At 46.7% G+C, this 12,500-nt stretch overlaps 1 protein-coding gene and 1 long non-coding RNA gene across 3 annotated transcripts in view; one reads left to right on the forward strand and one right to left on the reverse strand.

The window, feature by feature from the left end:
- Nucleotides 1-1,647: 1,647 nt before the first annotated feature.
- The window catches only part of LOC146059574 (uncharacterized), a 93,972-nt gene continuing 83,119 nt past the window's right edge, over nt 1,648-12,500 (reverse strand). The window contains exons 3-5 of one of the 2 annotated variants that reach the window (XR_014470280.1): nt 4,565-4,729; nt 3,312-3,427; nt 1,648-1,850 (exon numbers count right to left, since the gene is read on the reverse strand). This is a non-coding gene — a long non-coding RNA (uncharacterized LOC146059574). The remainder of the gene's footprint in view (nt 1,851-3,311; nt 3,428-4,564; nt 4,730-12,500) is intronic. The other variant, XR_014470279.1, reaches the window with a different exon arrangement.
- MND1 (meiotic nuclear divisions 1) overlaps nt 9,371-12,500 on the forward strand; it is a 32,418-nt gene continuing 29,288 nt past the window's right edge. The window contains exon 1 of the mRNA XM_083156835.1: nt 9,371-9,502. Within this exon, the coding sequence (XP_083012961.1) occupies nt 9,371-9,502 (132 nt within the window). The remainder of the gene's footprint in view (nt 9,503-12,500) is intronic.

A 12,500-nucleotide genomic window follows, 5' to 3' on the forward strand; every position in this document is an offset into this window, starting at 1 on the left:
TACACGTCTCCCTTTTCCCTCCAGTTTGTATTCTGCCATGGTTAATCGGCATGTTTCCCACTGTGACGGCTGATAAATTGCCCTGGGTGGTTTGCCTTCGCCAAGTGAGGAGCTGCTTGGGTAGCCCATTGTTCTACTTCTCCCCCCCCCCCCCACTAGCTCTGCAGGACAACATAATGGCAGCTAGGCAATGACTTGTATAGTGTTCATATGAGGGCATTTTTAATTCTACCACCTACACACTGAAAATAATTGGTCAGTAGCGTAAGGTCTCTCCTGTATTCTGCAAATGTGACTGGCACAGACTGTACTGTGTCCCTCAATGTGGTTTTCTTTTTGTGTTTTGTGAAGGACATTGCTTTGAGTTGTTTTTATTTCCTTGTGGGGCAATTGATGTTTCCCAGTGGGGGTCTGATGGTGTGCATTGGCAACTTTTAAAATCTTGTTGGTGGGTCGCGAGTTCAAAATCCCTGTTGTTCTTTATGGCTGATTAACTGTAAGATCATTTTAGTCCATTTCTCTCCTTCTCTTCAGTATAATATATATTTTTATTATGCTCTCTTATATTTGTAAGAAGATCGTCTAAGCAAAGCAGTTAGGCTAAGGAATCTCCTGCAAGTTGTATGTGTCACGGCTGAGCTGCTTTCCCTGTGCAAATAATTGTTAGTATGTGCTATAATGGAGCACAGCTCGCGAAGTAGCTGGTTTGTTTAAGCAAACCTGTGTACAAAAAATATTACAGTGATCAACATTTTGTTTGTTTAAGCAGCCCTAAAAGCACCATGATCAAAGTTTCCAATTACAAATGATGCGTCAGGTTAAGGGAAACCTGAATAAGCCATACACTCCCGTGCCTTAGATCTGGGCTCCATCTCCTCTAAGGGTTTGGACTAACCCAGTGGTATCCAAAATTGCTTGAATCACTGCAACTGGGGGTAGGCTAAAGCTAATATGGTCTGGGGCTGGATCCAGCTACTTTAATTACAAATAGAATCTTTGTATTCTTGTGATGATTTGTAATCCAGCCAGGGAGTATTATCATTTTTGTTTCACGGCGCCCCTAAGGATTAAAGCTATTTATTGCTTTAATTTGGAATAAGGCAAAACTTCAGTAATTTATCTGTCTTGCTTAGGGTCAGTTATGTGGTGTTGTGCTTCTGACCATTCACAGGCTTTGTGTTTGGCAGCCACAAGCACTAGTTTTGTCTATCACTTTGACCATAAATAATTTGATATGGTCCTGGACCACCAACTCAAGGCCCCCACGGTGACCAGGCAAATCGTTTGGGAACCACTGGACTAACCTGTTCCTGCTAATCCTCTATAAGGCTGTGTCTGCAGTGTGTTTTAACAGGTCTCTTTTAAAGGGAGGTATTTGGCAGGAAGGGTCCTGCACATATATGGCTGTCTACACATATCTGGCTTAACCGCAGCCACTGGATTCAACTGCAACATGCTGTGGTTCAGCAAGATGACTGGACAACCGCATTACAAGTAGAACACATACCGTACCGCAGTGATAAGGGAAGAGGGACATCCCAGGGGTAGCATCATCTCCCCCCTACACTCATCTACAGTTCCTCCTCCCCCTTGCATCAGCCATTCTCTATCAGTGTTGGGGGAAGGGGAGAGGCTTTACATAGTACCTTACGTCATTGGCACTTTGTTCCTAGGTCGTCGGCAGCGGTCCAGGTCCCCAATCTGTGGCGGTGGTGGTCCGGGTCCTCCTCATCGGTGTCTGCAGTGGTTCAGGTGCCCATTGGTGGCGGTAGAATTTAAAAATGGCCATGGCTCTTCGCGTCATAACCAGCGCGAGATGGGGCAGGCAGTCCGCCTGACAGGCCACCGCCCTACGGGTGAAAAAAGACAATGCAGTTTAATCAAATATAAAAAAAAAAAAAAAAAATAAATCATTTTTTTAATCTTTTTTTACTATTTCCTTTTACAGGGAGGCCTTTAATGCCCCAAATCTTGGTACCTTGGTACCAGCTTGAGGGGCAGGCTTGCTGGGACCTGTTGTCCTACTGTAAAGGATAATATAATTTTTTTAAAACCAGCTATCAACCCTGCACCCACTGCCCAGGGGTGCGGGTTATATCCCCGGGCTTCTGCCCAGGCCTGGGATGCCCTTTATTTGGGGGGTCCCACCTCCTCAAGAACTCCCAGCCTGGGCTGACTAGTTAGGGTGGGCAATATTTTGGCCACGGGAACCCATCAAGCTTGTCCCCTGGCTATGACATCCCCCCCCTGCTAGTGGAGCCCGGAGCTGATCCCTAAAATATGGGTGTCCCCCATACTTTAGGGACCAGGCCGACTCAAGAACCTGGTGCTGGTCCCTAAAATGTGGGGACCCCAGCTCATGTTGTCCCCCTCTTTTGGGAACCAGGGCCAGCTTCAAAAGCCTGGTGCTGGTTCTAAAAATACCGGGGACCCCTACTGGCTTATTCCGGCCAAAAACTGCACCCTGCTAACACGCATCCTAAGGCAAACTTGTCTTTAATCAATGCAAACTCCATTCAGGGTAGTAACGTACATTCCAGACACTATTCTGTTGACTTCTGTATGTGGTAGAGGACACTGTTGTAGTGAATCCTTCATAGTATGCACACCCTCAGCCTTCATTTTGATTATGGTGATATGGCTAAGTATGTCAAATAAACATGAAGAGGTGTCTCACAATAAAGAAAAAGAAAGCGTTGCTTTTTTTTTTTTTTGCACTGTGGGACATACTCAATTGCAGGCAGGATTTTAGCCGCAACAATTTGCATGGACCTTCAACCAGTTCTGAATTACTGCAGGAGTACGCACTCCCAATACCTGCCGTAGTCAGTTGATGAAAAATTTGTGGACAATAACGGGGCACTCACTGGTATGTTCCAGCATGCTCCACACTCCCATCTGATGACAGTGACTGTGGAGGGGGGAATGACACAATGGTGATAGGGACAGGTCTCACACACAGACCAGGCCTTCTCTCACATGTTAGGGCCTTCACACACGCTGTGAAAGATGAGGAGGAAAACTTCCAGCGCAGGAAGCACTGCCAAGTTCTATGGTAAATATGGACTAAAATGAAAGATTTTGACATGTGTATGCATTTGCCAATGGCAGGTTCCCCTCTGCCGCAATGTCATGCTGGGAGCACATCATGTAGTGTCACTTACATTATGAGCAGTATGTGTTATTGTGGGCAATCCATTGAAGAGGAACTAAATGTAAGTTTGTTTCAGCAAGTAACCTCTCACCTCAAATAGAAAATCTAGTGGTTCCATACTGGATATCTCTGATGTTTCTGAGAAAGTAACCCTTACCTGCCTGATGTAACACTGCCTGGTATCACTCACACCGAGCTGCAGTTGTCGTCATGCATAAGTTTCTGCCAAACAATGCTGGCTCCAGGCTTCAAATCCCTTTGGGTTTACTAGATCTAGCAAAACAATACACAAAAAAAAAAAAATGTTACGCTTCAGTTACATCATGATTTGGCATTGTGGTTGTGTGTTAAACTTCTTCCAGGACCTGAAATATTTTCTATTATGTGATTTCAGTAATAAGTGTTATTCATATTCTATGAAATAGGGGGTTGGGATTGTTTGGTCGACACCGTTGGGTCGGTAGGGATCTAGGTCGACAAGGACTAGGTCGACGGTCAAAGGGTCAACATGGGGTTTTTGACCCGAATTTCGACAGTCGACATGGACACAATTTTAAGTGTACCGCATCGCTCGCAATGCTTCGGCACTATTTTATTCTCCCACCACGGCCTAGTGGATGGTAGGGCATGAAATACCACCTGTTGGCACACGTCTGCTCAAAAACAGTTAAAAAAAACATGTTGACCTTTTGACTGTCGACCTAGACCCCCTGTCGACCTTCCTGCATGTCGACCCAACAGTGTCTACCTAATGACTGTTAACCTCCTTATGGTCGACCATTCGACCATATCCCGAAATAGGAATCCCTTTGGGACCCATCGTCTGTTACACATGGCAGTTTAGGAACATTCGGATACTAGTGACATACTGTAATAATCAGCAGATTGTGTATTGACCTGGGAGAGGATACCTCTGATCATACAGCGTTAACCTGTAATTTTACATTTTTACACAGTTTCCTATAGTTACTGTAATTTGTTACTGAGAACACATAAGACCTACAGATGCAATCCTAGATTCTGGCTTGGCAGCGAACATAATAGTATCAAGCTTAGTCTGTTCTAAACAAAGATAGTTGTCCGTGTTCTTCTGCTGTCAGTTGTATTGTTTCAGCTGTTCATGCACATTTGGCTATGCATGCAATGATGACAGACTGATGATATACCGTGTATTTTTATTCACTGACTGCTTATGGTATTCATATGTGAATTCATAAAGAACAATGTATTTATACCATTTGTGACATGGCTCTCTTCTAAATGTATACCAGTGCTCTTCATTGGAAGAGCCATGTGCAAATAACAAGCATTCTAATATATGAGATTTCTAACTCACAATAATTACAGGACACATCTTAGCGTTCATCCATAAGCATTGTTAATCTGTAGTACTGTACATAGCTAGGTTACCTGCATTTGTTTTCCAGTTTATACTATGCTCTTGCTGCCCATAATTCATTCAGGACAATATTGTTCCAATCCACCAACTAGCCTTAGGCAGGAGAAACAAAATCCTAAGAAGCAGTCCCAGTGTCTTGTGAAAACGATTAACGGAAACTTTGTATTTGTGAGACACTATGGGTGAAATGTAATCGGGCGAGAGAATCAGAAAGTGAGAGATTTAGTAAAGTCGCAAACATTTACATTGAAAAATCAAACTGGTATTGCGGTGAAATTTAAAATATCCAAAACGTTCCTATAGTCGCTGGTGGGACTGAAGTTCACAGTAGCAAAATTCATTAAATGCAGTCAAAATGTCAATGAACCAGCTTACCAATTTTATACCACTGTGTTGAATGCTTTTTATTACTTTTTTATTTATCTATAGGTTTATAATTGCCATTTAGCACGTGCTAATTTGTATATTATAAAAAATGACTACCTTTTGTAAAGACCATCCCTCTTTTTCATTAATCTATCTATTCTGATCTAAATCAATTATTACTTATTACCACTGGTTTAGCGTCTCTCCATTTCTGTGTTATTTCGTTGTCTCTTGGCTGACTCTCCCCACCCCTTAGCAGCCGCCACTTAAAACTTCAGCCTGCCCAAGCCTGTACATCTTGGACCAGTGCACAAAATCCTAGGTGCGACCTGGCAATGCAATGCAATGTGAAAAGGGGAATAGAGAGATTTATTCCATGCATGTAGAAGTAGGCAGACATTGCCTACCCACTTCTGTCACATCATTGCAGAGACGTTGGCTGGTCTGATGAAACAGTTGCTTAGGTGTGCGGGCACCGTTTTTGTTGGACCGTGAAGATGGATGGTTCGAGCAAGGTTGCTGTTCTATATGGCCAGCTTAAGTGCCTTCGTCTCATTGCACAATAGATACTTTTTCACAGAACAGCACCTCACTGTATCTCACAAGGTGTTTGCAATTCTGAGAAGTATGGAAAAGAAATGGCCTCTAATGTTTCTCATACATTGCTGTAACTGAACAGAGTCATACATTGCTTTGCTGGTCTGTTTGTACTGTGAGAATGTATAACCTTTCCTTTGCCTTTTTAGCTACATGTGTAACTGACACCGCCTGACCACATATACCATTGGCCTCTGAACACTTCCTGTAAGGCTTCAAGTGAACACAAACCGGTGTCCCCCTTACTCGCAGTATCATGCATGCTCTCTCTGTTCCTTCTAAGCGCAAGAGCAGTGTTGGTGTACATGTTCATTTACCCGCTCCTTTCATCGATATAGTTATTTCAAGTATATGTTAAATATGTACTTAGTGTGGGGGGTTAAGTAAGGCTCGCTAAGCAGCAGTCGCTCACCTTAAGGGCCACATGGCTGAATGCCCCGCCACCAAATTCCCTTGGTACAAAGGGGATGTACAGTACATGAACACATCCCTTCACATGCAGCCGAACGGAGAGAAATCATTATAAACTGACTTTTATTTCCTTTCTCTTTCGTCCAGTCTGGTGACACAGCTCACGATGGGATGTAGAATGGTCCGCCAGGAGCCAGGCACCTATGTCTCTAATTCTTTGGGAGCAGGCTCCTCCCTACTGCATCCCATAATGCTTCAGTTAGTTTTAGGTGCCCACAGGAGTGGGTGCTATGCTTTGCAGCTGCGCTGCAGTTGTGTTTTTTTCTTTGGATTTTTTTCAGAATAGTTAGGTTTTTATTATTTTATTAATGCACCAGCTAGAGCAGGTTTGCCAGTGTGTCGCTTCTCACAGAAGTGCATACACACTGAGAGCGCAGCAGAGGCTGACAGAAGCGCGTCCTGTCAGCTCTCTGTGTGCAGAGGGACACCTTTTTATTCCCTCTGCACAGCGCTTAGTCTCTCTAGGATGGAGACTTTCCTGGGCCCCGGGGGTGTCCTAACCGGCTCCTTGCAGAAGGGGATCTTGGGGGACGGACCCCCCGCGATGGCGCCCGCCATCTTGAAGGGTTTAGGGGCGGAAATCCCGCCAGGGAAGTGAAGTCCCTTACAGGAGTCCGGCGCTGCTGGACGACTCCATTGTGGTCCCACTGAGGGAGGTACAAGGAGGTGAGAGAGACATCTGCGGGAGCGGCTGATGGGGGAGAAAGCACCATATGGGCTGGTCTCCCTGCTGATGCAGAGACTTGGTCTCTTCCTGCTCTGTGTTTGGCGCCTTTTTCACCGTGCTGCGGAGCTGACAGGGTGATTTTTACACAGTCTGCAGTCTCTTCACAGAAGCGTTTCCCTCGCTGATCGCTGACAGGACTACAGCTCAGATAAGTACACTGATACATTGCTCTGTGCGGTGCCTGTTCATTTGCATTGTGTTAAATACATGGCTGAGGGTTTTACTTCTGCTGCTGTGGAGGAGGGAGCACTGGACATGTTTATTTACTGTAAAAAGTGTGATGCTAAATTTACATGTGAACATGAGGATCAGGGGGATTTATGCCCGTCCTGTGAGGCTGTTCCCTGTGGGACACGCACCCCCAAAGCGGAGATAGCTGAACCTGCTTGGGCTTTGGCGCTGGGCAGGTCTATGAATGCTCTTACTGGGGCTTTGAATAGGCAGAAGGATTCCTTGATAGGGTCTCCTGGCCACTTTTCTTCGTCTCAGGTGTCTGGGAGGTCACTTACCCCGGCTCAGGGGGACCCCATTTTGCTGCAGGCTATGCAGGATACTGCCCAGGGAGTTCATGAAATGACTGCCATGATGGAGCAGTTTACAAAATCCTCTGAGGAGAGTGTGCTTAGGCACCCTTTTTCTTCACCACCAATTATACAGGATTTGGATGATGATGGTGGGTGTGAGGAGAACTGGAGTTGGGACATGAGTGATGAAGCTGAGGCTTTAACTTCAGGCATTGAGGATTTGATTGTGGCTGTTAAGCAGACTTTGAATCTTGCAGAGGAGGAAAAGACTCCTGTCTCTTGTGTGTTTAATAAGAGTCGCAGGGACCCTGTGTGTTTTCCCTCTGATGAGGGAATGTCATCTCTTTTAAATGATGCAGGAAAGACTCCTGATAAGAGATTGTTGATGGCAAAAAGGTATGCTAATATGTACCCTATGCCAGAGGAAGATACCAAATTATGGGGAAAAGCCCCATTAGTGGATGCATCAGTTGCTAGACTATCTAAAGCCACTGCCTTGCCGGTCCAGAGGGGTGCTGCCTTTAAGGACCCTGTGGACAAAAAAGTGGAAGGCTGCTTGAAGGCTATTTTCGAAGGCGTGGGTTATACCTTGAGACCCATTATCGCGTCTGCTTGGGTCACAAAAGCCATGATTAAGTGGGTGGAGGAGCTTGCTGGGCTACTCCACCAAAATTCAGAGGCTTTTATTCTGGCAGAGAAATTGAGATCTGCCGCAGAGTATGTTTGTGAGTCTGGTGAGGAAGGAGCTAAAATGGCGTCCAGAGTGTCTGTAACCTCAGTGTCTGCTAGAAGGGCTCTTTGGCTCAAGGCTTGGGAAGCTGATAGTGAGTCCAAAAAGTCCCTTGAAAACTTGCCTTTTAAGGGAGAGTTATTGTTTGGCATCGGAGCTGGAAGCCATTATCAAGCAGGCTACTGAGGGCAAGAGTACTTTTCTTCCCACTACTTCCAAGAGTTCAGGCTCCAAGTTTGGAGTTTTCAAGCCGTCCTTTCGGCCGCCATTTCGGGGCGGGGCGTCCAACAGAGGACAGTCTGGCCGTGGCAAATTTCAGGCCGACAGAGGAAAGGCTTTTAAAGGCTGTTTTGGTGCCTTTACAAAAAAGCATGCAGCCAAGGGTGATGACAAGTCCTCTGCATGACGGGGCGGGGACTCCCCGTTCTGGGCTCAGAGTAGGGGGTCGCCTCCTACACTTTCGGGACAGGTGGAGAGAATCCATAGTGGATCCTTGGGTCCTTTCCATCATTTCCGAAGGTTACCGGATAAATCTCAGGGACAAGCCACCCAAGAGATTTCTTCCTACACCCTTGCCGCGGACAGCGTCACTGAGGTCCGCTCTGTTGGGGGCAGCTATGTCTCTCAAAGAGAAGGGAGTAGTGATTCCGGTTCCCCAGGAGGAGAGAAAACAAAGGTTTTATTCAATCCTGTTCCTAGTCCCCAAGCCAATCCTGTTCCTAGTCCCCAAGCCAGACGGGTCTTTCAGGCCCATACTAAATTTAAAATCTTTAAATCTTCACTTGTGGGTAGATCACTTTGGAATGGAGTCTCTGTGCTCCTGAGCATAGAGCCGGGGGAGTTCCTGGCATCGGTCGATATTCAGGATGCATATCTCCCATGTGCCCATTTTCAAGGATCACCAAGCTCTCCTAAGGTTTGCAATTGGAAAAGACCATTGGCAGTTTCAGGCACTGACGTTTGGTTTGGCTACTGCTCCGAGAGTGTTCACAAAGGTGATGGCGGTCATGGCTGCAGCTCTCCGTCTAAAGGGAATAGTAATTATTCCTTATTTGGACGACCTTTTATTCAAGGTGGAGTCGGCGGGAAAACTTCAGGAACACCTGAGTGTTGCGACGCAGTTCTTGCAAGAACAGGGTTGGGTGCTAAACCTTCCCAAGTCACATCTAACACCTACACAGAGTCTGCAGTTCCTCGGGGTTATTTTGGGGACACACCTTCACAGGGTGTTCTTACCACACCTCAAAGTGGTGGAGATTCGGCAGATGGTGCTGACAATTCTCTGGGCCCCTGCACCGACGGTGTGGCAGGGAGTATGACTGCTGGGCAAAATGGTAGCGGCTTTCGAGACGCTGCAGTTTGCCAGATTCCATTCAAGGTCCTTCCAGTGGAACATCCTAGCATGCTGGTCCGGCAATGCCAAGACAATGAAACCGGAACGGCTGGTCTTGTCTCAGGAAGCAAGAATATCCCTGGAATGGTGGATGGATATAGAGACTCTGCAGATGGGGCAGTCCCTTTGCTCCTGGGACTGGTTGGTCATCACGACGGATGCCAGTCTCAGGGGCTGGGGGGCAGTGGTGCTTCACCTGAGATTGCAGGGCCTTTGGTCAGAGGAGGAATCCAGTCTTCCCATAAACATACTGGAACTGAGAGCAGTATGGAATGCCTTGTGCCAAGCAGAGAAATTTCTGAAAGGTTTGCCAGTACGAGTACAATCCGACAATGCCACTACAGTGGCATACTTAAATCACCAGGGCGGTACTCGGAGCAAGATGGCGATGGCAGAGATTGTGAGAATCTTCACCTGGGCGGAGGTTCAGGTTCCAGCACTGTCAGCCGTTTTCATTCCGGAGATCCGGAATGTGGAGGATCTCAGCAGGGCGGACCTGCTGGAGGGGGAGTGGTCACTCCATCGGGAGGTGTTTCAGAAGATGGTAGACAGATGGGGACTGCCAGACATAGATCTTATGGCGTCCAGGACCAATTGTCAAATGCCGAGATTTTGCTCTCGGTCGAGGGATCCGTTGGCTTGGGCAGTGGATGCCATGACAATTCCTTGGTCTTTCAATCTGGTCTATATCTTCCCTCCGTTCCCAATGATCTCGAGGGTGTTGAAGAGGATAAAGAACCAGAGAGTATCGGCCATTCTGGTTGCACCAGATTGGCCCAGGAGGTCATGGTACTCGGACATACTGAGATTATCGACGGAATCGTGGCGACTTCCTCTTCAGCCGGACTTGCTAAGCCAAGGACCGTTTCTGCACCAGGACTTAGCTTAAATTTGACGGCGTGGCGTATGAATCCTCCTTGTTGAGAAAAAAGGGGTTTTCAGAAGAGGTCATACAGACCATGCTAAGGGCCAGAAAACCGGTGTCTGCGGCCAATTACCACAGGGTATGGAGGATCTACATCAGGTGGTGTGAAAGGCAGAGAGTTCATACCTCCAGGTTTAAGGTAGCGAGGCTACTGGAGTTCCTACAGGATGGCCTGTCGTCGGGGTTATGTTTGCAGTCTCTGAAGGTGCAAATTTCGGCGCTTTCCATTTTCTTTCAAAAGAGATTGGCTCTACTGCCGGAGATACAAACTTTTTTACAGGGTGTGGCCAGGATTAAGCCTCCTTACAGGCAGCCGGTTGCACCATGGGACTTGTCTCTTGTTCTGTCCATGCTGCAGAAACCTCCTTTCGAGCCACTGAGATCGGCTGATCTCAAGTACCTTACCTGGAAGATTACTTTTTTATTGGCCATTGCTTCATCTAGACGTGTGTCAGAATTGGGTGCCTTGTCTTGCAAGTCACCATTTTTGATTTTTTATGATGACAGGGCTGTACTTAGGACAGTACCAAAATTTTTACCTAAAGTGGTTTCCTCTTTTAATTTTAATCAGGACATTGTGCTCCCGTTTTTTTCCCCGCCTGAGGGAACGAGGAATAGGGACAGTTTGAAAAAGTTGGATCTGGTTCGCGCATTGCGAATCTATATCAGTAGAGTAAAGGATGTTCGCAAATCAGATTTGATATTGGTTTTGTACGATGTACATAAGATTGGGTGGCCTGCTTCAAAGCAGACTATAGCCCGCTGGTTGAGATCAACTATTGCCTACTGTAAGGCAGGTAGGCCTGTGCCATCTCGCATAAACGCCCATACTACAAGGTCGGTTGCTTCGTCATGGGCGGTGAGGCATGGGGCCACAGCGGAGCAGCTGTGCAGGGCAGCCACCTGGTCCTCTGTTCACACCTTTACAAAATTCTACAGGTTTCATGAGTTCACGTCGGAGGACGCTTCATTTGGACGGGCAGTGATGAGAACTGGCAGTCTGAGCATACCCTCCCAAAGGACCGGCTCGTGAACGTCCCATCGTGAGCTGTGTCACCGGACTGGACGAAAGAGAAAAGGGGATTTTTGTAAGAACTTACCGTTCGAACCCCTTTCTCTGAGTCCAGTCCGGTGACACAGCGATCCCTCCCTAACGCTCAGTAAGTTGTACCGTTCATGGTTGCCATGTTATGTGTTATAAGTTGCATATATGATGTTCAGGCATTGTACTGAGTTGTGTATCCTAGTGTGCTGTTGAAGTTTAACTGAAGCATTATGGGATACAGTAGGGATGAGCCTGCTCCCAAAGAATTAGAAGCATAGGTGCCTGGCTCCTGGCAGACCCTCCTACATCCCATCATGAGCTGTGTCACCGGACTGGACTCAGAGAAAGGGGTTCGAATGGTAAGTTCTTACAAAAATCCCCTTTTTGATGTCTGCCAAAGATGGGGTGGGCACTGACATCAGCCGTTTGCCCCAGGAGAACGCCCAGTGTTTTCATGGGACACCTATAAAACACTGAGCATTCCCCTGGTCTAGCCTGATGACTGCCCCCTGAAAGGTTTGTGGAGTGCGAAACGCGACTAAGCCGTAAGCTCCAGTTATCTGCACATGCGCAATTCTCCCCGTACCAGCCAAATTTTACCTGTTCCAAATGGTATTGAATCAGGCCCTTAAACTGTTAATCTAGATGCTCATATCTGCCATTTCTGATCAACCCCTGCTACATTTGGAATGTTAATTAGAATTGACCATGGTTTTAGACTTCTAACAGTTTCACACCGTAGATAAAACCTGGCTTATTGCCGGGTTGCTGTCTGGTCAACCCGGGTTAAGGTGCTGTGCGAAAGCACCAAACCTAATAACCCAGGCCGACCAACCCAGCATTTTGACCCAGGTTAAAAGAAGGGTTAAATCCAGGTCATCCTGTGTAGAATGGGCGAACCAGGTTTATTGTGAAAGTGCCGAATCGGGGTTGGCTCTGGGATTAAATCCCTGGTCCGACTCAGCTCTGCATAGTGAATGCGGTATATATGAATACAGCCAATGAGGTCTAAAAATGCTCAACAGCCCCTGTAATGCCAGCAGGAATGGCACCTTAATAGTACAGGGCAATTGTACCCACCCTTCAAGAAAGCAGCTGTCCAGCATTTCTGGATGAGTGGGGATAGTTAGAAGTTTCCTTTAAGCCTGACACGTGTGTGCTATAGATTG

Source organism: Crinia signifera, chromosome 1, assembly GCF_055691185.1.
Source record: "Crinia signifera chromosome 1, ASM5569118v1, whole genome shotgun sequence".
NCBI classification, from domain to species: domain Eukaryota; kingdom Metazoa; phylum Chordata; class Amphibia; order Anura; family Myobatrachidae; genus Crinia; species Crinia signifera.